Source organism: Chaetodon trifascialis, chromosome 4 (assembly GCF_039877785.1).
Source record: "Chaetodon trifascialis isolate fChaTrf1 chromosome 4, fChaTrf1.hap1, whole genome shotgun sequence".
In the NCBI taxonomy this organism is placed as follows: Eukaryota; Metazoa; Chordata; class Actinopteri; order Chaetodontiformes; family Chaetodontidae; genus Chaetodon; species Chaetodon trifascialis.
This window is the reverse complement of record NC_092059.1, coordinates 19,634,013-19,661,356: the sequence shown is the minus strand read 5'-3', so window position 1 is coordinate 19,661,356 and position 27,344 is coordinate 19,634,013. Positions and strand designations below refer to the sequence as shown.

At 42.8% G+C, this 27,344-nt stretch overlaps 1 protein-coding gene across 1 annotated transcript in view; it reads right to left on the bottom strand.

The window, feature by feature from the left end:
* Positions 1-9,078: 9,078 nt before the first annotated feature.
* jak1 (Janus kinase 1) overlaps positions 9,079-27,344 on the bottom strand; it is a 30,523-nt gene continuing 12,257 nt past the window's right edge. The window contains exons 5-25 of the mRNA XM_070961778.1: positions 27,053-27,207; positions 26,020-26,288; positions 25,151-25,266; positions 24,271-24,453; positions 23,461-23,618; positions 23,018-23,132; positions 21,557-21,755; positions 18,937-19,046; positions 17,988-18,140; positions 17,766-17,853; positions 17,544-17,671; positions 17,253-17,391; positions 14,970-15,121; positions 14,686-14,836; positions 13,850-13,938; positions 13,435-13,627; positions 13,048-13,172; positions 12,233-12,405; positions 11,810-11,927; positions 11,051-11,161; positions 9,079-10,649 (exon numbers count right to left, since the gene is read on the bottom strand). Of these exons, the coding sequence (XP_070817879.1) occupies positions 10,530-10,649; positions 11,051-11,161; positions 11,810-11,927; positions 12,233-12,405; positions 13,048-13,172; positions 13,435-13,627; positions 13,850-13,938; positions 14,686-14,836; positions 14,970-15,121; positions 17,253-17,391; positions 17,544-17,671; positions 17,766-17,853; positions 17,988-18,140; positions 18,937-19,046; positions 21,557-21,755; positions 23,018-23,132; positions 23,461-23,618; positions 24,271-24,453; positions 25,151-25,266; positions 26,020-26,288; positions 27,053-27,207 (3,045 nt within the window). The 3' untranslated portion in view covers positions 9,079-10,529. The remainder of the gene's footprint in view (positions 10,650-11,050; positions 11,162-11,809; positions 11,928-12,232; positions 12,406-13,047; positions 13,173-13,434; positions 13,628-13,849; positions 13,939-14,685; positions 14,837-14,969; positions 15,122-17,252; positions 17,392-17,543; positions 17,672-17,765; positions 17,854-17,987; positions 18,141-18,936; positions 19,047-21,556; positions 21,756-23,017; positions 23,133-23,460; positions 23,619-24,270; positions 24,454-25,150; positions 25,267-26,019; positions 26,289-27,052; positions 27,208-27,344) is intronic.

Sequence of the window (27,344 nt, the reverse complement as noted above, 5' to 3'; positions counted from 1 at the left end):
GGTTGCAAATGGCTCAAGTGAAAGTAAGCCATAGTGCTCTTTGATCCTGGCACTTATGTAAACACAGACACACAGACACAGACACACACACACAGACAGACAGACACACACACACACACACACACACACACACACACACACACACACACACACACACACACACACACACACACACACACAGTGTTGCTTTTGTCCTGTTCAAGCCTTAACTCTTTAACTTAAACCGTTGTTCCTCAGTGTGTCAACTGTACTTAACTAATATTATCTTGTACATTTTTCTAATATAATGTAACTTAAGTATGCTGTATCTGTACGTATAAGCTGCTTTTGTATTTGCAGCCAGGCGGCCTGTCTGCCTGCTCAAACTGTCTTAGGACTGGTCCTACAGTCAGCCGTCTCCCTCTCCGTCTCCTTTGAAAAGACAAACTGCGTCTGTCGTTGCACACTCACGCTTTGATTAATCGGTCCAGCTGACACCTGTTTGTTCCCGCTTCTCTTCCTTTTACTGCCCAGGTTCCTCTTTTATATCTCCCTGTGGAGAATTAGAGTGCGTGTGTGCTTATGTGTGTTGATATGCTGTTTCTGTAGGAAGCGTCAGCCATTTCAATCCCGAGGTTTGGGAGCACATCAGGAAAAAAAGGGCCAAAACCAATCAAAGCCCTTAATTGTGGTGACTTACAATAGCTTCCCTCAGTGAATGGACCTTTCACAGAAAGACTGGACGAAAAATCAAAGGCTGGTGTAAATACAGTGTGTAATACAGAATATATAAAGCCATGCGTAACAGACAATATCATATTTAACGGATGTTTCCCAGCTCTTTGGTGACATGAATGAAAGGAAAACATTTACTACGCGTCTTTTTTTTTTCAATATATGCTGTTACTTATTTGTAATATAATAATATTCCAAGGCAATTCAAGTCACTTGTTAATATTGAATCAGATTGTGTTGACTTATATGTAGTTATCTGCTTTGATTTTTAACATTTAAGCCAAATATTAGGGCACAGTCCTTTCTCCCTCCTCTCCTCCCCCCTCCTACCCTCTCCTCTTTACTGTAACACATTACAGACATTTTGAGGAAAATGTGTTGGGACTGTAACAGGAGCTTTACTTCCATTTCCAGCAGCCATTAGTATTACAGTATTACAACATAAAGGTCTCAGACTGTAAACGTGTCCTGAATCTATACTACACACTAACTCAGCTGGTTTTGAGCCTGCTTGCATACTCAGATCACTCGGTATGCGTTCAAAGACCCTTGTTCTTTTTTGGTGTTCTGTTGATGGAGATGGAGGAGCCGGCCACAGATGATGAAAGTAGTGGTTGATGATGGAACCATTTTCAAGTTTCATTGGTTAGTTTCATTGGTTAATAGTCCAAAGCGGTAATTTGACGGTGCGTTGGCACACATTGAATCATTTCCATTAAACTTTATGCAAATATGTAGATTGTAGAAGTATATTTGGTGTGTAGTATGAGATTGGGACACAGGAACTGTACGATTTTCAGAGTGCATTGTCTTATTTTTCTGCTCGTCACATGCTTCTATAACAGGCCGCTGTGCATGTGTTTTTCCTTCTTTTCAAGTTTTTAGGGGAAGCAGAAAAGAAAAACAAATGATGGACGCTCACCACTTTCAGACAGCTCTGTGTTTTAATGCGATGGCGTGGACTTTGGTTTGTTACGAGCACAGGCCTCTTCTCTGACAAACCGGCAATAACTAAGGCTCCTTCTGTAGAAAGATGAATGTAAGGTGTTTATTTGCGCTTGGTAAATGTCTCTTTGTGTTCTGCTATCTGGCTCCGTATCATGGAGCAGAATATTACTAATGTCGCCATGGCAACCATGCTCACACACCAAGAAGCCCAATAGCAGTTGAGATCAGATAATTCATGCACATCAGCTTCTGATAACGGCTGGTTGTAAACAGTATGTGTGGTAATGTACGGTGGCCTGCAGGAACGCTTGTTAAGTACAAATGAAATGGCCGAGCGTTAAACGAAGGGCAATGCGTCTCCCCGTCACCTCCTCGCCGACTCTCTAGCTGTCTGCTCTTCATCCGATTACATGTTTAGTAACTCGATTTTCCTGTTGTGCGTCCCGGTGTCACACATCTCACTGTCAGTTCAGCGTGAATCATTTGTAACATGCAGCTGCGACACAGTTTGAACGGTGCATTCATGTTTTATGGAGGATGTGAATGAAAGAGAAAAGGAAAAGAGCCTAATAATGACAGAAGTGGAACATTTATTCTGCTTTTTGTGTGTTCTTTGTGCCATTGATTGCCTGCATGTGTGCACATCTTCAGCATCATGAACCATGTCACTGTTCCCTTTTCCTTTTCTATTATCGTTTATCTGTTTGGGAAGTATTTCTCCACTGTATTTTGCAGATTAATGGAGGATCTGCATCTGTTTTTACTTTCACGCTCATTTTCATACACCGGCGCCTTACATTTGCCTAAATGGTGGAGGCAGAATCTAAATTCAGATTGTTGATGGTGTCCTGCGTTCCTTTGAGTACACAATAGTTTATGTATATTGGATATTAGATGAATCTTATATTTAGCTTGTTAGCCTTGTAAAAGTTCATCAGCTTTTACCTTTTCTTCCTAATTTGTCTTTAGAATATCATAAAGCTTCTACAGTATTTAGCACGCATTTTTCTCCTCACTTTCCATTTATTTGAATTTTACTAACTTGTATTTGCACTATTGTGGCTGTCTGTTTCCTGTCGGACTTCTGGTGACTGAGCTCTTTTGAAATGCTTTTATTTTGGTGATTTTTTTTTTTTTATCTTTTCCCGGGCCTGCGCAGTATTATTGAAGTCATATCAACTTGTATTTAACCATTTTGCTTCACATAAAATAACAAGTGTAACTCCAAATTATCACCTTACAACATTTTTCTCAGTCTCTTTGCAAGTGCTTTCTTCGATTAACGGCCCTCAGATTCTGCTCTGTCAGGCACAAGTTTTGACTTGGGTTCAGCCTGTTAACGAATACAGTAACTGTCACGTTACAGGAAGAGCATGGAAGAAAAATTCAGTAATTTGAAATGCAGCTGGGACTTCATGTGTAATTCAGGATATCAGTGTGCAGTCAAGCTGCGTCGGTCTGGAACTTAAACACACCTTTACTCACCTTCTCTGCTGTGCTGCTCCAACACCAAAACTGTCTGTTTACTCAGACTGATCTATTGATTTTTCTGTCTTGAAATACCAACTGAGGCTCATTTTTGGGGAAAAGGCAGGAGATGCAGTTTGTCAGCGTGCTAACACACAGAGTTTCTGTTAAAAACTTAATTTTGGGAGTCAGATCTACTGTCACGTGACATCACTCTCTCTCCATCTGTGGCTGTTTGCAGAAGCTGTTCTGGCTTTTCTCCTCTTCAGCAGCTCTTTTAATTGATTCTCCCCCCCCCCCCCCCCCCCCCCCCCCCCCCCCCCTTCACACTGTACCACTTAACCTGACCCGTCCCGAATCAGCTGCAGACGCAGTTTATGGTGACGTCCTTCTGGACCACTCGGCTGTGTGGTCTGGCCTGGAGCCACAGTTTGATTTGCTTCCCAGTGTGAGTGGATGAAAAAAAGCCAGCTGGACTCCAGCACTCTCTTCCTGTTCTCACCTCCACCTCTCTATAAGTCTGTCATGTCTGTGTGAGTGTGTTCTCAGCAGAGATGGGGCCAGTGGTTGTTGTTGGTGGAACAGCTGAGGCAGCAGATTTCAGACAGCGCTGTCCGCTCGTCTGTTTTCCCGTCTGTCTGTCGCCCTGACTGACTGTCGTCCACTCCAACTGTCTGCCACGGTGCATTCAGGTACTAAAACCAGTAAGGCCTGAATTATTTTAGTGGTGGTGTGTCAGATTTTTCTCTGCATGATGTCTCACTTAAGTTTACGTGGAAGATGTTTTGAGAGTCTGAGAGGGCAGAGTCATGAGTTTCACTGATGCTTTGTCACTGAACTTGAACGAGCTTTAGGGCTTCCTTTGATTTTCAAGGCTTCACACAAGGTTGACAGAGAAAAAAAAAAGGCAGACTGAGAGCAGAACAAACTGTGGTGGACCTGAACAAGAAGTGTCAGTCTGTCAGACACAGTCTTCCTCTTTCCAATGGAGTCCAGCCACTACTACAACCCTGATTCCAAAGTGTTCCTGAGCCCATGTATTAATATCCTTTATACAATCATGTGTTCACAAAGTGGTGAACCTCGCTCCATCCTTGCGTGTGAACGACGGAGCCTCTGGCAAGTCTAATGGGCAAGTTAGAGCTGAGAGAAAGTAACTATTACAGAAGCATATTCTGATACTTTTTCAACATAAAACTTCCATGTGACTTCTTTGAAGTGAGGAAGAAGGAAAGGGACGTTGGTGTGCAGCGTGAATCTCAGCCAGAGTGACTCTCAGACTGGGTTGGTGAGCAAGATTCAGCTCAGCTCAGGTGATTTTATTTCTCCAAATAAATCTGACAGAATGGGCAGTGATGCTGCATTCACTGTACCCAGTTACACTGTAGTGTTAGAGCTGCAGCTCACATTAAACCATTTGTTGGCACCATTGAACAAACAGTTCCCCCTTTTCTCTCTCTCTGCCTCACACATGAAAATACAAACCTTTTCCCACTGACAGTTGGATTTGTGTGCAGCCCTGAGGTTGTTGTCCTGATTTTACTCTCATAGTGTGGGTGATTTTTGGTGGTTTAGCTGCTGTTTGACATGTTTGTTTCCTGTGAGGAAGGTCAAGCTGTTGTTTGTGATGATAGACAAAATCAGAAATTTGTGCTCCAAACAAGGTTTGCACTTTCTCAATCGGACCCCCTCTGCTCTCACATCTTGCCTCACAGACCGAGTAGAGCGTCTGCAGTATTCATTCATGCGCTTGCTCACAGTAGTTTGGTTTCTGAGCCACCATGTTGCCGAATTGCAGATAACGGGAGTTGAACTGTTGTTTACTTGGTCTGCTTCTGAGTGTGTGTGCTGGAAGCAGTGATCGCAGCAACTGTAGGAGCGTGTGTGTGTTTCTGTGGGTGTAGCTCTCTAAAAATGTGCTCTTGGCAGGTAATGGGGATAAGGAGAGACGGGCTGAAAGAAAGACAGAGGAATGGAAAAACAACTCCAGCTGCCTTCAGCTGCTCAGCCTGCAGAGGCTTCCCTTCTCTTCTTTCTCCTCTTCTGTCTGCTCTCTCAGTGAAGACTGTTGATTATGTGTGCCAGACTCCTGCATGTTCACATACCTGTAGAGCTGTCACACACACACACACACACACACACACACACACACACACACACACACACACACACACACACACACACACACACACACACACATACACAGGAAATGTCTCCTCTCTGCTCTGGTGTTTGTATTAGTTGGACTGTCACAGACCATTCTCCCCTCCGCTCTCACAGCTCTCCTAATGTGATCCAAATCTATATGAAGACACTCTTGCCCTCCTGTTTTTATGCTTATTAGTCTCCTCTGTGGAGCAAGTCATCCAGCCTCTTTGATGTCAACAGAGAAAAACAATCAGTTTGCGTCTCTGCCGCAGGCCAACTGACAAACATCGTTCCTGCCTCCCCGCTGAACAGATATCTGACAGCAGTCTAATTGTAGACGCTCAGATGCAGACACATAAGGTCACAGCTGGCATGAGGCCTCCGAACGTGTCAGTCATGGGATGTGCAAATGTGGCAGCAGAATAATCCTACTAAATCTGCCCCAATCACATTTAAAGGATAAGGCCGATGATATTGTATGTTTTTGTTACTGTCAACATGTCCCACACAGAGACCAAAGACCTGAAACAGCTGGGCACTGCAGTCTTAGCAAAGGCTAATCAAACAGGGAGAAATAGCGAATTTGTTTGGGACTATTTTCAGCTGCGGATGAATACATATTTGGTGCTCCAGTGAGTATTGGCAGCAGCAGGAAGCATCTCATTAGTGTGTCGTTGGTATTTCTGCACAGTGAGCTCTACAGCACAGAAAAGATGAATTAAACTTTTGATTCAGATCTGTTACTCTTTGATTTTCCCTCTTTTTGCTGTATAGAATATTTCCAAATGTGTCCTTTAAATTAGCTGTCCCCAACCACCGGCCACGGACCGGTACCGATCAGTGCCGGGATCTGACCCAGGACACACACACACACACACACACACACACACACACACACACACACACACACACACAATGATATGAGTTACAGGAAGTCAGTGCAGTAAATAGCGCGTTAGAGCTGCGGACCCCAACCACCTGGGTCTTTTGGTACCAGGCCGCACAGAGAGACTGAACAAAAAACATTTTATTGATCATCAGAGTCTGAAAGAAGTTTTATTTTGTAAATCAGGTGCATCCCCCTGTGCCTCTGTACTCTTGTCAAACCGCTCGTCTCGGTCACGTGAAACGATAGTAAAAAAAGTTATTAGACAAGTTAACAAAAATGATTGAAAGAAAGAAAAGTCTTTGGAGAGCTTCTTCGGAAAGGGGAAAAGTCCAAGTGATGAGACAGAAGAAGAGCCTACAACTTCCAAGAAAAAGAGAGCTGCATGTAAAAGAAAATATCAGCAGTCCTACTTAAAACACGGCTCTATCGCTTCAGCTGATCGTCGCGCACCGAGCCCGTTCTGCGTAATATGTGGCGACAGGCTGGCAAATGAGGCAATGAAGCCTTCACGTTGAAGAGAAACAAGCGCAGGGCCCCCACTAATTACAACAGCTACATTCAGGCTAATGGTGAGTCGTATTTTATAACAATTTGTTTTTATTCGTTTCTATGTCGGTCCGGCAAATGATTGCTTTACGTGAAACCGGTTCGCGGCGCAAAAAAGGTTGGAGAGCGCTGCTTTAAGTGAATCGACGATGTGGACGTGACCCGTGCCAAACAGCTGCATCAGTACTGGTTTAGCCTCTGTGATGAACGGTGGCTTCGTCCTCATTCAGAAGTCTTTATTCCTAAACATCAGCCAACGACAGCTTTTCTTTCTCTCTGAGTTTGAAGGACTCACCAGGTGAGCAGTTGTCCCTGCAGACTGGTCCCTTCACGCGCCCCTGCAGGATGTAAATAAGAAAAGGCAGGAATAAATTTCTCTGCTTGTTCTGGTTAGCAGCCTGGACATGGAGTGACTCACAGATGAAGTGTCTGTGGATGGCCTCTTCTCATGCTGTGAGCAGATTTGTTCATGTGTTTCACAGACGGCTGATTTTGTCTTTTTTTCTGCTTTTCAGTCAGTCTCTTCGACCAGTCAGTCAGTTTTGTTTTTAGGATGTACCAGCAGGGATGTTAAGGGGTTCATGAAGATGTCTTAGACTGTGGATATAGTGGAGTTTCCCTGAGTCTGGCACACTGTGTCAAGGTGAAGTTGGTGCCTGAGTGGAACACCTTTACTCCGGTTAATACTGGCCAGGTGTGCGTAAAGCACCACCACCCTCCAGTCTCACATCCATCAAGGAAGGCAGCCGTGAGTCAGAGCACAGCTTAATGAGAAGGACGTTTGGACACTTTCTGCCAGTTCGTCACATCACTTATGTTTTTTTCATGAGGACGTGTGCCATCCAGTCAGACGGTTTGTTTTCACGGGTGATTCTGCGGCTGCACCTGCGCTACAAGCCCTTAATGCACCTTACATGACTGGTTGAAAACCAGCCTCGAATCACCGTTGTTTTTGTTTGTTGTTGTCTGTCTGCCTGCCATGCTCAGACGTGATGCTAAAGGATCAAGTCTTGACTCTTTTTTTTTTTCTTTTTTTCAAATGCTGAATATATTGTGGAATTTAACTACAATATGATCTTTAAAGCTGCGTCTGTCAGTTTCAGTATGAAATAAATAGTTCAACAGCTGGGGAAGAAAATATTGTACGTGTGTGATTAGTTACCTTTGTAAAGGATCAGAGCCTTTTTTACTGGGGAATGTTGCGTGTTGTTGAGCTGAGGGTTGGACTGATGGAGAAAAAGTTCTTACTTTTCTGCGCCTCTCTGTGCCACCACTAGACGTGACGTCCTCATGATGATTGTACACAAAGGGGCCCCGTTCCCCCACGTTAACACAGCACAAGCACAGCCTGCTCACACACACACACACACACACACACACACACACACACACACACACACACACACACACACACACACACACACACACACACACACACACACACAGAGCAAGCGAAGGATGTTCTTGAGTCTGGCGTCACGCTGGTAAACTGTTAGCGAGTTCAGGACAAACTCTGTGTGTAAATGCAGCCTGAGCTTAGTTTTGCTGGACTGTTGGTTGAGAGAAATATATTAAAACGCAGTCGATTTTATTTTTAGAGTTCATTACATCAGAACAGAAAACCTTCTTTGTAGTCTTGTAGAGTTGTGGATTTCTGTCTGCTTGTAGTGTTTACACAAACACAGCTGAGTCACTTCAGGTTCAGATCCAGATGTTTCTGTTCTTGTGTAAACGGAGCCTCCTCTTAGCTTCAGTGCGTTGCCATTGTACCTGGATGTATTCTGCTTATTACATGAGGTCAGTGGTGAGGCTGGATTTTGCAATAGTGAATGACTGTGTGCGCGCGTGTGTGTGTGCGCGTGTGTTGACTACAAAGCTTTGCAATACTCAAGTATTTCTGATTTTCTGACACATTTTGAAGGCTGTAGATAAATCTAGATTTGCTGTGCTTCTTGCTTTGTAAACAGTTTTTTTGCTTTTTCAGTATGTGGATTTTTGTCTGAACTGAATTAAACTGTAGATTTTGCAAAATTTTATATCACACTGACATTGTTATTGTTTTACTGTGAATAAGGTATTTCTAGAGCAATTTGCGCATGCCTACTTACAACTGTAATATATAGAACAAACTGTTTTCAGTAGTTAATAATATATTGCATTTGGACTGACACAAAGAACACAACAAACACTGATTTTATTTATTTTTTCATCGTGTATTTATGGATACTTTTACCTTACATGAATCATACTTTGTCTTATTTTTTGAAAAATATATATATATATTTCTTTTCTCTTATTTTGAGCAGAAGGAATTGTCTTTTACATTCCTAAATAAAACATGGACTGAAGCACAACTTTGTCGACACTTTTTCTTTTTTTCTTTTTTTTGCCCTTGTGCCAACAATCACAGTAAAGCCTGTAGTACAGTTGCATTAAGTAAACTGACCATTTCTGAAATCATGATAATCTGACGGCTCATGTCTACTGATGGATTTAAGGCCGCTCAAACTGTTGGACATACACACAGATAAAGTACATTCATACATTTTCTAGCATATTGGAGGAAGGAAACAATACAAATAAAATGCACATACATAATTCTAAACGTTATGTCACAAAGAGAAATTATACGTTTCAGAACAATTGAACATAGAATGCCATGTGAATAATCACGGGATTATTCTTTCTCACTTCAAGCCCTGTTTACCATCTTAAGTCCTTCCATACACAGTCTGAAACAATGGCAATTGGCTCTGTTTTTTTGTAATATTATTCAAGGTACATTGACATGTCATCAAGTATTTGTGGCCTTTACAGATTTGAAGGTAAGTGTAAAGTTACTAACAGTATGGAGGAAAAAGTGAAGTGATGCTGCCCTCAAGTGTCTCTAACTGGTACTCATCTGAATCTCAATCCACAACTAACTACAGCGCTGCACCATGAGGACAGAAGTGCCACTAATCTGCTGCATATTAACGATCTGTTTCATTACATGATGAACTGAACTCAAACAATCAGAGGACCTGACAAATCTCAAGATTGGACTTAACACAGCGTAAAAGGTGTGGGGTGATTTGCACGGGATGAAACCGCATGAAAGAAGATTAGAGAGCTGAACGCTGAACAGGTCCTTTCTCTGCTCCGTTTCCATCTTCAAAGCTTCCGTGAGTGAGAGTGACATCAGCCAGCAGTCCACACAATTGCAGCCCCTCAGAAGCCACATGGTGATATGACCAAACCGGCACCGGGACCTTTGCTGCATGTCATGTCATGTCATGCCACCCTCTCTCCACATTTCCTGTCTGCCTCTTCTCTCCAATAAAGGCCAAAAACTCCATAATATCTTGAAAAAGTCCACACAATTATAAGGCAAGACATCATATGAGCAATGAGTTTGCAGAGAGCGAAGTCTGTTAGATACACTTGGAAGTCCTCTGTAAGATACACGGTCACATTAAGCATCGGCGAAGGCTGCAAGATTCGACACGATCGACTGGTTTCATCCAAAATACTCAACTCAAACGATGAAATATCAGAATAATATACGAAATACGAGAGCATCAAATGAAAATGTTAGAAATATGTGGGGCTACAATGAGTGGATTAGGACTAAAAGTCTTTAGAACAAAACTGTGGAAGGTTTATATGTGAGTATCAAGGAGGTTTGTGTGGAGTTCTCATCCTTCACCGTTGTCTCTCAGCACTGTGAAGCAGCACAAAGCAAATGCTGATCCTGGGTCAGTTTTGCTGCCTGCATCTGGTCCAAAGTCGACACGCTGAGTCGCCTTCACTCCCAGAGCCTCCAGCGCTTTGAGGTTTAAAGGTCATTCTGTGGCTGGAGCTGTTGCTGCATGAGGCTCAGCCCCTCGATCAGACGCTTGAAGGTGATCCTCCTCTCGGGCGTTTGCTCCCAGCACTTGCGCATCAGCTCGTATACCTGTTGAACACGAACTGTGTTAGACTGCAGAGTAAAATGTAAAACCTGACAAAGAAATCAACTTCAGATGTAACATGTTTTGCCTGCAGGTGCCAGAAGTGTTCAAATGCAGCAGCTTTTACTTTCTTTGCCAGTCGCTGGAGACGTCAACATGTTTAAATCTGCAAATACAAACGCCTGCTGCTTTAACTTTTCTTCCCTCTAGGTGGCGCAGGTTAGCTTGTGTTAGCTTACAGGCAGTTCATTGAGGTGTTAAGCATCTAATAATGCTCGCACAGCAATTGAACTCCCAATGCAGCCTTCTCACCCTTCACTGTTGCTCCTAACCTGAGAGCCATTCGTCAGAACATATTAAATCAAATCTGTCTTTATTGTGTTGTGCTGAGAAGACGGTTTCTTACAGGCTCGGGGCATCCGTCAGGACGCGGTAATCTCCTCCCTTCTGTCAGCACCTTCACCAATCGGATGACAGTCATCTGACCATGAGTCCGACCAATCATACCAAGGAAGAGCTGTGTGTGCGAGAACGAGGACGGGTTACATGAGAAAGCATGTGCAACACTGTTCAATGCAGCCTCTGGTTTTATTCAGATGTGAAACATGAAAATACAACTCCAGTGAAAATGGGCTAAAGAGAGCGATGAGTGCAGCTACAACAGCTTTTCTTCTCCAGCTTCTCTTAAATCAAGCTCTTTTAACATCCGCTTGACCTGTGCAGGTTTGCATTACTGATCACCTTCCAGTAACGGTTACAGGTGGGTCAGGATTACAGTGGCAGCTAAAAGCCTGATGGAAATCAAAGATCTTCATGATAAACTCAGCTCTTTAGTGCTGGCACAGAATGCAGGTTGGACACAGCTCCTGGTGGAGTCTGTCGTCTGCTGCTCTGGCCAAAGACCAACACCATCTGCCTCATACAAATGACTGTGTGTGTGTGTGTGTGTGTGTGTGTGTGTGTGTGTGTGTGTGTGTGTGTGTGTGTGTGTGTGTGTGTGTGTGTGTGTGTGTGTGTGTGTGTGTGTGTGAGAGAGAGACATAAATTCAGCTCTTATTTCTGCAAGACTGGTACAGTATGTGTTATTTACTGTGGAATCATTATCCAAGCTTCCAATAATAAAGGATTAGAGGTATTTCTACAAAGAGGGGAGAACAGCACTGACCATCATCGGGCTCTTGGAGGAGTCGCAGTAGGTGATGAGTTCATACATCGTGACCCCGAAGGACCAAACGTCTGAAGCAAGGTAGAACTTACAGTGAGTCAGACACTCTGGAGCATACCTGCAAAACAAAGCGTGACAGCATGAATACTTTGACTGTTACACGGCAAGTGTTTGCGTCACCGGACCGTGTTTCCGCTGAGGCACTCTCAGGCTTTTCTACTGCACTCCAATGTAAATATCAAATACTGTGGGTTGTTACTGAAATATGTTGCTTTAATGGTTTTATACAGTATTCCACACCTTCAGGTGCAGCATGACCTGCAGGCAGAAAAACACAGTGCAGATGTTCTCTGAAAGATTTCAGATTTTCTTTTTAACTTTTTTGAGAAATAACTTCCAGCTCTGTCGCTCCTCTCCACTCACCAGAAAACCGGGCTGTCATTTTCGTCTTTGACAGTGTAATATCCGTCGTTGTCCTTGATGCTCTTGGTGAGGCCGAAGTCCCCGATCTTCACTGTGCTCTCGTTCTCCACCAGCACGTTTCGGGCTGCCAGGTCCCGGTGGATGTAATTTTGAGATCCAAGATAGTCCATTCCCTAAAAAAACAAACAGGGTCACTATTCAATGCGTTCAGAGTGAATTAAAGTCATTTTATGAGCACTGTAAATGAACTATGAGTGAGTGACAATTTCATTGCAAGTGCCTCACTGTGACTGTTTTGCATATGACAATAAAGAACTTTCACCAAACATGTCAGAACAGAGTTTTGTCCTTTAAGCTTTTATTATGCTAACAAGTCTTTAACAGCTAACAGCAGCACCATAAACCTACAACAACCATTTGAAGGTTGTTGAATTTGATGCAGCAACACATTTCAAACCCGTTGGGACAGCAGCAACTAAAGCCTGAGAAGGTGTGAAATGCTCCAGAAACACCTGTTTGGAACATTCCACAGGTAAACAGGCTCATTGGTAGCAGGTGATGGTATCATGATTGGGTATGAAAGGGTCATCCTGGAAAGACTCAGTCGTTCACAAGCGAGGATGGAGGGAGGTTCACCACTTTGTGAACACATGATTGTATAAAGGTGATTACTACATGGGCTCAGGGACACTTTGTAAAACTGCTGCCTGTGAATACAGTTCATCTGCAAATGACCGCATTCTGGTTTTTATTTATGTTTTACACAGTGTCCCATCTTCTGTGGAATAAGGGCTGCACTGGCTGGAAAGCTTTACCTTGCATATCTGGATAGAGTAGCTGAGCAGGGTGCTGAGGCTGGTATCCTTCTTGTGTCTGGGTAGATACTCCTTCAAACTGCCCAGTGGGACATACTCCATGATCAGCTTAATGGCCTGACCACCTGCACAGGTTTACACATGAATGTGATCAGAGAAAGTCACAAACTCATCAGTACACATTGTGTTTTTATACAAAGAGAGGTTGTGTGTATTTGTGCGTGTGGCTGTGTATACATGCTTGGAATATTTTATTATGCAGGTGTTTCTACGTCTGCTGAAAACAAACACGTGGCTTTCACTTTGTCTGCAACTGAATAAAAACATGTTTGTGTCCTTTTGTGTAGAAAGAAAGAAGAAAGAAAGGCTCCACTCTTTCCATCTTACCTTCCTCTTGACAAATGCCCTTGTATTTGACAATGTTTTCATGGTAGAGTGCCTTCAGGATGTCGATCTCACGTGCGAGGTTGGTGCTCTGCTCCTCGCGGTTCTCCGGCTTTAGTGACTTCACTGCCACCAGCTCACCCGTTTTATCCCCCCGAGGATCATAGCGACACAGCTCCACCTTACCGAAGTGACCCTGCATGAGGAACATGTGACAGATTTAAGTTATTTGGACAATCAAGAATGAGTTCTAGTCTGCTTCCTGTGTGGGACCAGCTGTTTCTTATCATTGCCTAAATCACTTCAGTTCATTTGCTTGCCTTTGGTCTGTAGATAATGTGAGTTGTTAAAGCCATACAGCTCATTTTAGGTTATGGATCATACTCCTGGTGCCATTTTAATAACAGTAACAGCTTACCTCTCCCAAATCTCTGACTTTCTTCAGGAATCTCTTCTCAAACACAGTTGGGTCCACCTCTGGTGTCGGCTTGGGTTTGATAGATGGGTCTGAGAGGTGGAAAAAGAACCATGAACACATGTTGGGGGGAAAACATGTCTTTTCTTCTACATGAGCACACTTGCGTCATAGGAAGTCCATTGTGGTTGACAGTGTTAAAGTTTTCACCAGAATTTGTTGTGGTTATATAACCGTTCTCTTGCTCTGGTTTCACAAAAATGGCCTTTTTTAAGTGTGACTTATAGTGGATCGATAGTCTTGTTAAGGTGACTTTGTAGATGTCTTGAGAGTTTAATATAGGATGGTAAATGGAGGACACTAAGCTTTTGCTTTAATAAGGCTGACTGCAGTATCAAACTCAGGCCAGCAGATGGAAGAACGGAGTCTATTATGTTGCCATGGGGCCCAGCCAAGGGGCAGATCAGCGATAATGCACCTAGTGAACTTCCTCATGAACATCTGAGCTAAGTAAACAACTCTGTCTCTCTTTGCACTGCACTGTACTCTGCGGCTGCCAGGTGAGATACAAAACATGCAAAGCTTTCAGTTTATATTCCAACTGTTAACAACAGCCCTGAGTTTTTGAACCTGTAGCTGCTTTTTAGCCCGTTCTTCCGTGTGCACTCAATTCGAACGTTCAGGGAAACACCCAAACGGCAGAAAAGGCTGACGCAGTGGCAATAAAGCACTGAAGCGCAGAAACAAAGTGAGGTTTTGCTTCACACATTGGACCCACCCCTTTATATGAAAATACCTAACATACATATGTGGAGTACATGAATTCCCCTCATACATACTCTTTTCTTCCAGCATGTCTATGTCTCTGACGATAGCCCTGAAGAAAGGTCTCTTCTTGGGGTCGTAGTTCATGCAGTGGGTCATAAGTTCAGCCAGCTCTCTGCAGTCTGGGGTGGCCAGCTGGCACTCTGTTTCATAAAACCTCTCCTTCTGCTCAGCACAAAGACAAAAAGAACAAAAAAAGAGCAATCAGATTTGATATAAAAGTGGCGTGGCACGAGTTCAGATGTAGGTATGATCATATACGGTCATCGCCATCCGAAGGTCTCACGTGTGCCCTGACCTCTGTGAGTTTCTTCTCTTTGAGGGGAACCTCGCCATCATAGCAGATCTCCCACAGGGTGGTACCAAAGCCCCACTTGTCAGCCGCGACGCTCAGGGAAGACACGCTCTTCACACACTCTGGAGCGATCCATGGGATTCGATGCACACACTCTGCAGAGGCAAACACAGTCAGCTTCAGCAAATGTACGTCAATTAAGCACAGATTTGTTTCAGTTAAGATGATTAGTGGAGGTGTGTGAAATACAGAGGAAGGAAAAGAATCTGATGAGTGACGCTCGGAGTGATGGGACCCTTCACAAGGTGAACCTAAACATGTACTCACTGACCTTCTTACACACAAACACCTTCCACAGACTGAAATATCATGATGAATGAAAGGCTGTACTGATAGCACGCCGTATTGATAACACACACAAAGCTGAATTGATAGCACATCGGCCCTGTCTTCATCAGGTCCAGGTCCTGCCAGCGCTCGGTTGCACCTGAAGAGGCTCGACATCTTCTCTGATCCACATTCTTCATATCCATGTTTGCTTTTCACTTTACTAATATTGTCATTCTTTTTCTTCATGTCATAGTCTTCTTTTGTAATGCTGTCCTTTCTCTTTATATACGGCATCCATTGCATGTCTGTCTAGGGTCCCTCCTACTGTGTGTTGCTCTTCCTGTGGTTACTCCCTTTTACTGTTTTTTTTGTCCACATAGTGGGGTCTAACGATACTGGAAAACTTGTGATTTTGAACTATCTAAACAAAAACTGCCTTCACCATCTACATTTATCTATATCTATAGTCCTGTTCTTTAAAGAAATTAGCAAACTAAGACCTGTTATTTTCAAAAGGAAAAACACTATGTGGAAGTAATGGTTGGGCGTTGTCATGGGTCTGAGCCAACATACTCTCACCATGCTCCAAATACCAGGGACCGTCAGTGAAATACAGTGCCGCTCTGACAGTCTGACGGGGAGAGTAGCAGGGTTACAATGTTGACTGAGTGCGTCCTCTGAATCTAAAAAGCCTTGGCATCGCCTGTCTGAAATATATTACTCTGACAGGAAGACAGGCTAACTGATTGGCTGACCTCCGCAGTTCGCTTTTCGGCTCCACAAATCCATAAGAGGAAGGGTGTATGTGAGTAAGTGCATGCAGCTCAGACTGGAACGCGGCATGACTGACTGGTGGGAAACAGGAGGAGGAGTATCGAGAGGAAGGAGCAGTGGATGGGCTGAATGGGGAGAAGGGGGGGGTGGAGACAGAAGTGGGAACAGAAAGCAGATACTTGAGTGAAAAAAAGAAAGAAAAAAAAGAAAGTGAGGAAGTGATGAATGGATTTGAGGGTTTGAGTAAAGTGATCAGAGATTGCTGGGAAGCAGGCAAGAGGGCTCCCTGCGGGTTTCTCAGCACTTTATCCACTATATGTTCAATCAAATCTATGTACAAGGACATCAATGTGTAACTGGAAGACTGATTGTTCTGCAAAGTGGTGGAGACAGAAGAAGAAATGTTAAGAGTTCTGGGAACAAGGAGGGAGGGGGGAGCATCCCCAGGGGTGTGCAGCAATGGACATTTGCACAGAAACATTTCCAGTCTGCGCTGTGGTTTGCCAATCCATCTGCACAGCCACACTGTGTTATATCACACAAGTTCTACCTCTAATAGACAAACAGAAACATGAGGCGGCCATTTGAGGGGAACTGAGCAATCTGATCAATCCTTGTTGTGCCGTCTTCCCTGAACTCACATCTAGCTTTTATATAACAAGTTACAGTCAGAGAGGGAAATGTGCCCTGTGTGTGTTTTAATTATGTGACAAATATGATTCATGTTACTGACAACCTCCGCCTGATCAGAAAGGCTTTTCTCCTCTTTTTTATTTACTTTTTTTAATCCAGTGTTTTTTGTGAGAAGAGACAAGGTACAGAAGAGGCCTTGAAGCAAAAAAGACAATCAAAACAAAGACAGAAATCCAGCTCAGACATGGCAGTACACAACACTGTAAAATATCAGGAGATGAGGAGGAAGCATAATTTGAAAGCAGTTTGGCATGACTGACTGTCGAACTGATGGGAAACCAGTGTCAGTGTATGCCACTATGTGTGTCTGTAGTTGTGCCATTTTATGAGTTTTCATTTTGGTTTCACAGCCATTTACAGCTGACTGGAAAGGAAAGTGGAAGTTATTGTGAAATTTTCCATGGTACTTATCATCTAAACGGCTAGGTTTCACTTTTAGCAACCCCAGGAGTACACGAGAGTATGTGCATGTCTGTACTTTGCACTCACCCTCTCTGCTGAGTACTGTCATTGGTATTCCTGGGTCGCTGAGCTTGATGAAGGGCCCTCCTTCATCGGCGTCCAGTCCATCTCTGGCCAGCAGGATGTTTTTAGCACACACAAAGCCATGGACCAGCTTTTTGTCCTCCTACACACAAGATACAATAAATGTATTACATCACAATCAGTGGGGCAAATATAAAGATTATATGAATAAAACGGACTTAACATGGTGCAGGTAATTCCATGGATGTACCATGAGAGTTTGTGTGTTTGTGTATGAGTGTTTTCCTGTCTCACCAAGTAGCTGAGAGCGGCGGCCAGCTGCTTGGCCACCTGGAACTTCCAAGGCGTGCTGAGTGGGCTCTGCTGTCTCCTCATAAATAAGTCCAGCGGTCCTAGCTGGACAAACTCCTCGACCATGATGTCTGTTCCACACAAGCACAAAGAGAACATCAGGTTTCATAAAGAGACCCACATGCTCACACATGGGTACACACACAGTTCTCAAAGTGCACTTACTCTCCTCGTGGTGGACACACACTCCATACAGCAGCACTATGTGTTTGTGGGACACTTGACGCATCATACTGGCTGTTTCAAAGAAGGCCTGTCAACACAAAGATAGAGATGACTCAACACATAGCACCCTACAGAAACCTCCATGGACCCCACCACGGACCCCACCATGAGACGTGTACACCATGGTGCTGTACAAGGATCTAGAAAGTGAGTGCCTCTCACCAAGGAGATGTCTCTGTGCCCAGAACCCAGCACCTTCAGGACCACCTTGACTTCCTGGAACGATGCATAACCTGCATCTTCCTCCTCCTCGCTCTTCACCCTCAGTGTGCCAGAGTAGATGTTGGTTCTTGTGCCCCGGCCAAGGTGTTCCTCCTGGTGTAATCAGAGCAGAGACATCAGAGCATTACATAAAATAGTTGTATCCACTATCCAAACTGTGGCTGCTACAAGAACAAGCTGAGAGAGAGTCTGTTTATTCCAGGTGTGCTGGAGGATAAGCAACATCTGCTTGTGCACCATACTTCGAAATGAAAAAACAAGTACTTATGGGTAGATAGATATAAGTTCAACTGTGTGCTCTGTGAGGGAAATATGCAAATATGTCATGCCAGATATTTATTATACACACATACATGAGAAATGAAAGTTCACCAAGTCAAGATAATGTCTGCACAAGTCTGATGACACTAGGCTGCCTTCATATTCGAGGAATCCCTTTTCCTTTACACATAATGACAGTAAATTATAGAAAAAGAGATGATTAAATCAGCTCTTAATGGTATAAATTCAATTGTGTGCATTAATCCAAATGTGAGGAAAAAAACATTAATTTGCATACCGTAACAACATTTGTGAAATGGAAACCTAGATAATGCAAATGCAACAGCCTGCAACACTGTCACAAATTCAGCTGTTTGTGTGTTGACTAAACTGTGGTATGGTTAGAGGCTGCAGTTTGTGCTGGTCTGGTATTAGCACTGACAGGCAGCACACTAGATGATTAAAGTGTCGCATAAAAAAAAGCATCCACAATAACTTTGTAATACATTATAGTGATACATTTTTACTTTTTTGGAGAGTTTCACATCTGCAGACAGTCTGTAACTGCATTACATGAACTGCAGTATGATCATGACACTGAGATAGACATGAAGATGAGGAGGTGTACCTGTTCAATCTCCTCCTTGAGAATGCGATGGAAGCTGAACTGACTCTTCTGTTTCGGTGTCTGAGGGGCCGGGGCTCTCTCTTTAGTGACCACCAGCAAGTTGGATATCTCTGCGATGCAAACACACACACAGGCCACACCAGGGTGTTTATATGAAGTTGTGCATGTTACAAACCATATATTAGTCACATTTTCACAAGTATGATACTACTTTAAGATTCTTCTTTGTCAAAATCAGGCTGCAGAGACAATTGCGTGTGTTCAGTAATCCCTCACAGAAAGTGTCACGTCTGCTTGTGATGCTGTCAAGGCCATGTGAATCTAACACTGTCAACAATTTAAACTAATTTGAAAAGTCTGCACTACATTTGTACGACAACAATGAACTCTGAAAACAATAAAAGCAGAAATGATGTTGACACACAGTGAAGTGAACGCGTCTTTCGCAGCATGCAAGAATGCTATCAATGCTCAAACATGCACTGGCATTCAGCATGAAAGCAAAACTGTGTTTACATGTGGTAAAACGAGCTCTCAACAATTACGTCAATGTGGCAATGATGTGAACAGCTATTCGGGTCGGGTTACCATACCGATTCAGTGTATTTTTTGTATATACAGAGCTTTGTGTGGGAGGATGAAGTCAGAGTGTGTCTTTGCATCCGTACTATATGTGTGCATGTCTGTGGGTGTCTAATGTTGTGACAAAACCAGCACACTGTGGTTTAAGGGGGGAAAGGTATCTGCACTCCATCAGCATCACCATGAACGACTGTGAAGAGCACTGTTAAGTAACATGCTATCTGTGTTTTCATGTAAAACCCAAAAGCAACATATACCCACACCTACTATTGCTTCACTGCACCCACTCTTTAAGCCTTTGACACAATCCAAGCTTAACCTTTATCATTTAGTCTGAGTCTAGGTCCAGGCCACACAAGTGCCCACTCTCAAACCACACAGTCCTTCTTTCACCCATATGCCATCAATTTATATTATTTTCATAATAGTTAAAAACCATGCATCGACCCAAAACAACAATAAGTACAAGTAAACTGCATCATGCTCTCAGGATGTAGGCATATCAGCGTGTTATTGTTGCAGCAAGGATGTTGTATAATACATTATAAATATTTTAACAGGGACAATAATACAGCACTCCAGTCTTTTATCTCCCTTTAAAGCAGACACAGCCCAAACACTGACCCTAAAACGTCATGCCTTATGATAATAATCAACACCACACAACCTCAACAAACAAGAACCGCTCAACAAATCCATACACACATGTAAACATGGCTCCACCTTTCCCTGAGTGAGGTAAACACAAGAGTGTTAGTTTGGCTCCGGAAACCCACATTTACAACTCTCTTCCTCCCTGACACCATTTCACACAGACAGACAGACATGCACGTTCTTCATGCCAGCTTCCCCTATCTCAGTTAGTGAGAGACACAAACGCACACACACATGCATTTACTGTCGAGAGCAACTCCACTCTAAATCTTGCATTGGGGAAAAGCTTTTCTTCACTGACCTCTATGGGTTGAAAGTTTCAAGTCTGTTTCATTTCTAACCACACCCAACATAAGAGTCAGGTGTGGTCCACAGCTGAGTGTTACCACACCCAGCTGTGATGTAGCATTGCACAAAGTAGTGCATAGAGCAGTGCTATATTGCACATGGTGTGGACTGAGGACAAACATCTTGACGCCAGAGCAAGGCGGATTGATAGTCTGCTGTGGCACCTATCTGTTTAAAAAGTGTGCAAGTTGCAGACTCGTCAAAGGGTCAAAGGGTTTTTCTTAAGCATTTGTTCTTGCTTCTTGCACTGACCTTGCAAGTAACCTTAGTCATGTGGTGCAAATGGATTCAGAGAATGCGTTTTCACAACCATCCTAACAGACAGATGTCCCACTTATATAAATCGAGTGTGCATGCACTGCAGGGGGTAAAAAGCACGCCACTCTGTCCTGATAGCGTTTACATGCACATTTTCAGTATTTATTAATAAAGCTACTTGCTGTAAACCATAAAAATACTTAGAAATGAAGTTGTGTGTGTCACTCATCCTTGAGTTTCTAAATCTTTTTTACTGCATGCCAAGTGTTGATGACATCTGTTGGGTCTGGCAAGCTAACAGAACACAGCACAGGTGACACCCTGACACAATCAATTTAAATGAAATACATGAAATTGCTGCTGTTTATCGTCACAGGTTCTCAATCATTTTGGCTTGTTTTCTATCCCCCCCATGTGTGCACATTTCCTAATGGTGTCCCTCAGAAACCAGTCTTTTAGCACATCTGTTACAGTTCTTATGATACTTTTTCCACAACTGCTTTAAACAGCTTTATATCGTAGTGGACCCTACGTGGACATAAAGATATAATTCTCCAAAACTTTCTTATAGTGTGTTCAGTACAAACTGCTCTTGGTGTGTAAATAAACAGCCGCAGAGGGTTACTGGTCTTGTTAATCCTAGTTACTCCCACAGTGGGGACCCCGATTTTCTGAGCCTTTTCTATCTTGGTAAATGTGTGGTTACTATGTGCCTCTCTTCATTTGGGTTGGGTGTTACTGCATGTGCCTTGTAGTAGATCACCAAAGTTAAGTTTACCTCTCGGCTGAGGAGGGCAGCAGTGCAGCAGCTGGAAGTGGAGGTTGTCCGTGCGAAGACTTTGGCCTTCCAGGTGCTCCAGCAGATCCCCGAGAGTGGAACGAAAGGTCTCAGTGCCGTACAGGCGGAACCCATCGGAGGCCACTTCAATCTGGAAGTTCTTGTACTGACGCACAGGACGAGACTCCCTCAGGTCGAGCTGGATGCAAAAAGAGAGAGTTTTTAAATGGGACACAACAAATTGGCAAACATGGAGGATGGGGAGACTGAAGGAGAGATCAATGAGAAATCTGAAAACTGAACATTAATGAGGAAGAGCAGGAAGAAACGGAGAGATTCTCTCTATTCTCTGAGAGAACCCAAGGAAAAATGGAAAAGGGTACTGAACTTGTTTAATATCTTAAAAACTAAAACAAAAACTAAACTAAACAGAGTGTTTATCTTTTGTAGAAACTATAATTATATATGAATCTGTTTCTTTTTCAAAAAACATTTATATGGCTCTGCTTAAGCTCTAAAGACACATGCAAACACCACAGAAATGTGTCACTGCTAGAACACCTTAACATTTATTCATTCCTTGTCTAAACCGTGTGTGTAAACAGTGGGTCAGCTTTGTGAATGTCGCGTGTATGCGTGTGAGAATGTGTGTGGGTGTTTCCATCCATGCAGACTCATAAAGCTGCTGTGCACTGCAGTGACCTGCCTTAATCCAAGCATCCTGTAATCCAATATCAAACAAACTGACAATATTTGGTTTGACGCTCCTGTGTCTCTTTGTGTGTGCCATGCCCTCTGATTGGTGATTATTTAATTCAATTCAATTCAATTCAATTTTATTTGTATAGCACCAAATCACAACAGAAGTTGTCTCAGGACACTTTCCATATAGAGCTGGTACAGACCAAGCTCTTTTATCTACAGAGAACCAACAATTCCCCCATGAGCAAGCACTTGGCGACAGTGGCGAGGAAAAAGACCAACCCAGGACATCATTGGCATGCCAGTCATTACCTGTCCTAATACCACATGGTTCATTCATATTGTCATTTACGATAGCCACACAGCGCAGACTGCATTAGAGGATCTCAGCTTACATCCGTTTATCACTAAAACCTTTTTTAAACAATCACATAACATTAATTTTGGGTCTCTGCTTGGCTACAGAAATCATATTTCAGGTTAATTACATTTACATTTTTCTTTTAAAATCCAGAGGTAGTCACACAACAGTCTGTAAGCTTTTGGCTCTTATACTAATAGTAATACTTACAATACTTAAGCTACTAATGCATGTAACAACTATAACTTACTGCTTATCCTATAATGGAGCAATGACACATATCATTTCCCAAAGTTTTCCAGAGTTCAACAAAGACGGGCTAGTTGTTTGCTGGAGAGTTTTTGGGAGGGATAAATGATATAGAGCTTCCTAACACCTCATGAATAAGTCTACTCTACCTCACTGCAGACAACAGTGATGATGATGTACTGGTAGTCAGTGCAGCTCCAGCGCAGGATGTAGGTGCCCTCCTCGTTGCCCTCCTGACGCAGCTTGTGGATGGCATACTCCGTACTGAGGAGGGGGATAATGCAATTAATGGGGGCAGTAATGGGGTTCTATGAAAAGCAGATAGAAGGTTTAAAGTAAAAAATGTCAACACAAAATTCATTTCACAAAACATCTCCATACGATAGCCCTTCATTTAGGCTGGCTTTTAAAAGCAGTGTGTGATCTCTGCGCAGGTAGGAGGCAGACAGGGCGGAGGCAAAAACAAATTAAGGTCAGCAACAGATGGTTTATGGTGAACGTGTGTAATAAAACTGTCTGTGTCAAGTGACCTTGTGCTTTTGTGAAGAAACAAGCACACATACATTGCACCAATAAATCTGCCAGTACAAACCAGATGGGTCCGTGGCAGCCGTTGTTGATGTTGTGCACGACTGAAGCAGGGGCCACCTCCTTGCACAGGAAGTGGTGGGCATCTACTGTCAGCCTGAAGTAACCATCCACAAGGGCAGCGAAGGACAGAGCCCCAGCCCGAGAAGCCATTCGCAACTCCTGAAAAGAGAAGAGATGAGGAGAGAAAGATGAGGCGAAGGAGGAAGGGAAGAAGTGGTGAAAATAGGAGCTCTTACAAGGCCAATACTCCAGAGGGCTATCTAAAAGAGCAGTGCTGGAGTACAAACCTCAAATCCATCTTCATGATGAAGTATGATATCATCATTAGTCACAGCTAATAGCATGAAGGCAGAACGGCTTTGCTTTAATTTGAGATAAATCCAAACAGCTGTTGCCTTTAGTCACATTAACTATAAAAACCAGTAGTGGCAGAAGTCCAGGTTACCAGAATAAGTGAGAAAGAGTAATCCTATTATTACTGTGAGACACATCTCATGGGTATTTGCTTTGATATATTGAGGCAAATACAGCATCAAAGCCACTGGGATTTTGTACAGTAAATCATTTTCACACTAAATTCTTGACACCAACTTTTTTTATTCATGTAAACAGATTCTGTTTACACTTTCTTCTGTCGCAGTGTGACACTCTACCATGCAGTCACATCCTCATGCTGTAAATGACGATCCACTGCTCACAATAAATGTGAAGTTACTGCTGGGGTTAAACAGATTTGGGTCTCAGTGACAATATGGAGGTTGGTCCCACATGAAACACTGTGCTGTCTGATTTGTTGGTATGTCTGCCTCACCATCCTCTTGTTGTCCTGTCTGTAGATGGTGACTGTTGCCTCTTTGATGACAGTGTGGGTGATCTCATGGAAGTCACAGAACACCACCCAGCCTTCGTTCACCTCTTTCTTTCTATCGTTCTTTTGCTTTCCATCCAGCTTGTTCTTCTTTGACTTGCCCTTTTCTTTAGAGATCACAGGAGTCTGTTTTAAAGAGATACAAAACACATATACACACCAATTATATAAGAAAATGAACCATCAGCATTTTCAAATAATGTCAAATGATGCCACCTGAAAATACTGCAATGGGTTTGTCCTTGAAAATATGCAGAACCATCACATGTGGAATAGTTACCTCAAGGGCGAATCAAAAACAAAATGACGACAGCTATACTGATCTTCCAAAGCAAACGACACTTGTCAGGAGATGTGTCCACTAAACCATCGTAGTCATTTCTTGAGAGGTTTTACTGAACTAACTGCAGTTCTGCATGCATAACAATAAGGAACCTACACGTGACATTTGATGATGCTTAATATTGTTCACACATTATGTAATTCAGCCGGACTGTGCAGACGATGAAAGCAGGCACTGAAAAAAAAAAAGGAACACTAGTTCACCAAGTGTCTCATTTCTGTATAATATTCCTTTTACATGTCTTCAAGGACTTGGGACTTGATTTTGTGGCTTTATCCAACCACACCTTAATCCTATTTTTCCACATGGAAACATGTGTTTTGTCGTAGCTATTCAACACAAAGTTAACAACATTCTTCCTATAAGACGTTTGCATAATTCTGTCGAGAAGCTGTCCAAGTGTGGGTGATCTCATGTAACGACAAAGTGATTTGTCTCTGCCAGTTTATCTGGATCTCCTTTTCACACAGTTTCACTCACTGTAGGAGGCTTCTTTCTCCAGGAAATGCCAGTGGTACCAGTAACCAGGACCTGCATGTCATGGCTTGTCTCCATGTTCTGACTCTGGCTCTGCCCTTGGCTCTGGTTGCAGTACCCTAAAAACAGTAAACAAACATTATACTACAGCAGTTATACATCCAGCCAAAGTGAATGAATGTATGAATACTGCAGTTACAGGACACATGGAAAAATATTTATAGTTAATTGGTTTCTCAATGTTGTTTTTCAAAACTCTTGTAGTGTTTACGCAGAGACATAATCTTTCTGGCTATGGTTACTGCATGTTTACATTGAAAGAAAGTTCTGGTCTTAAGCAGGTTACATAAACCATCAGTGCTTGAAAATATCACACATTGGTTAGAATCATCCAGAGTCTGGTCTATTCAGTGACATGTAAACATCTTGTTCCTTTCACTTTTGATTTTCGCCATCTGCACAAAAAATGCTTAAGCTTTTTTTTTTTTGGGATGTAAACAAAGTTTTGTTTTTTTTTAGAAGGTGGGACACCACAAGTTCTCTGAACGTAAACATGCCAAACGAATCACTCTAATCCACTATAACTGGTTAAAATGTTAATGTGTTGCAATGGGACTGTATTTTGTCTCATCGTGCCTAATAAGTTTAATAATTATATCACTTCATCTCTCTCTCTGGGCTTAATACCAACTTCCTCTATTGTTTTTATAGCAACTCCCACTGGGATTATGTTGGCAAACAAACCGCTGTCTCTTTTCATCATCTATAATCTCCTCTAATACCAATAAAACTACATCTCAAACAACACCCGACCCTGAGCTGTTACCACAAATCAGGCACGGTGTGTGAGAACTTTCTTCCTGAAATCTTACCGTAGTAACCTCCATTGCAGAGCTCTCCTTCCTGCGTCACACTGAGTGAGATGGGCTCAAACATCTCGCTGCCAAATCCGCTGGTCAGGCCCTCTAGTGTGGCCAGATACTTGATCTTCAGGTCATACGGCGTGATGTTGCTGTCCTTGACTGTGCGGCGGTTGAATTCACTGAGGAACTTCTTGAAGACGTTGTTGATGCGGATACGTGTCAGAATGTTCCGCTGCTTAATGTTGCGGTTCAGCGACTCTGGGATGAAACGTTTGTAGCTGGTGGGATAAAGATAGAAGGACAGATAGACAGTTAGAAATAAATGTATGAGCAATTTCTTTCAGTATGTCCTATGCTTTGTGTTGTGAAGGTAAAGGAAAGCTATGGATCAGAGTAGGCATTCATTAGTAGCTGTTGTTCTTTAGCTACATCTTGTCTTTTTGTGTGTATACAGGCACTCTAACCTTTGAACGTGGGGAGTATTATGAAGTGAAGAACATGAACATAATTATGTTCCTCCATAATTATATAAGAGCATAATAATGTATGGAGATCCAATTAAGGTTGCCAATTCTCAAATAAATACATATTTTCATAGTTTTCAATTATTTGCTTAGTTAACAGTTTGAAAAGTCTCCCAAAATGTATAACGTATGAACTCTTGGAGCTATATTACCCAGTGTCACCTGGGCTGTCAACAAGTCTAGCCGGCTAACTGTTAAAAATTCAGCACAAATATGAACAGGAAAACACCACTTTTCTCCAATCTCTCCAAGGGATTCTGATAAAGCTCTGAATTAAACAATCTATTTTTCCCCCAGTATGTGAATACACTTCATTGGTTTGAATTTCCATGAGAGACAGATCTTGTGCATGCTACTCCAGTAAATTTGATAAAATCTCACAGGATGGCATTGAAAGGGTGCTGTCACTATGACTCTTAGATGTCGGTCTGTTGAAGCCGCACCATCCAAAACTTGTTCAGAAAATCAATGATTCAAGAACAAGCCATATTGTGCTAATGTGCGTGTGTGTGTTTTACCTGATTTCTTGTGAAGTGGACATATCCGTGTTTGTGGCATAGTGAGTGATAGCAAGCACAGCCATGCCCAAACACTCATTTTCTATCTCGTGTTGCTCTGCCTCCGACTGGGACGTCCTCAGTGGAACCACGCCTTTCTGAAAGTCATGCTGGCCCTGCACAACCAATACACGTTTATGTTTAGTAGAAAAGAAAAACATAGAGACACACCAAAAACAGAAACTTGACACGTTACACTTTAGATTTGAAAGCACTGAAAGAACTGAAGTGAGAACAGTGGCTCTAAATTACA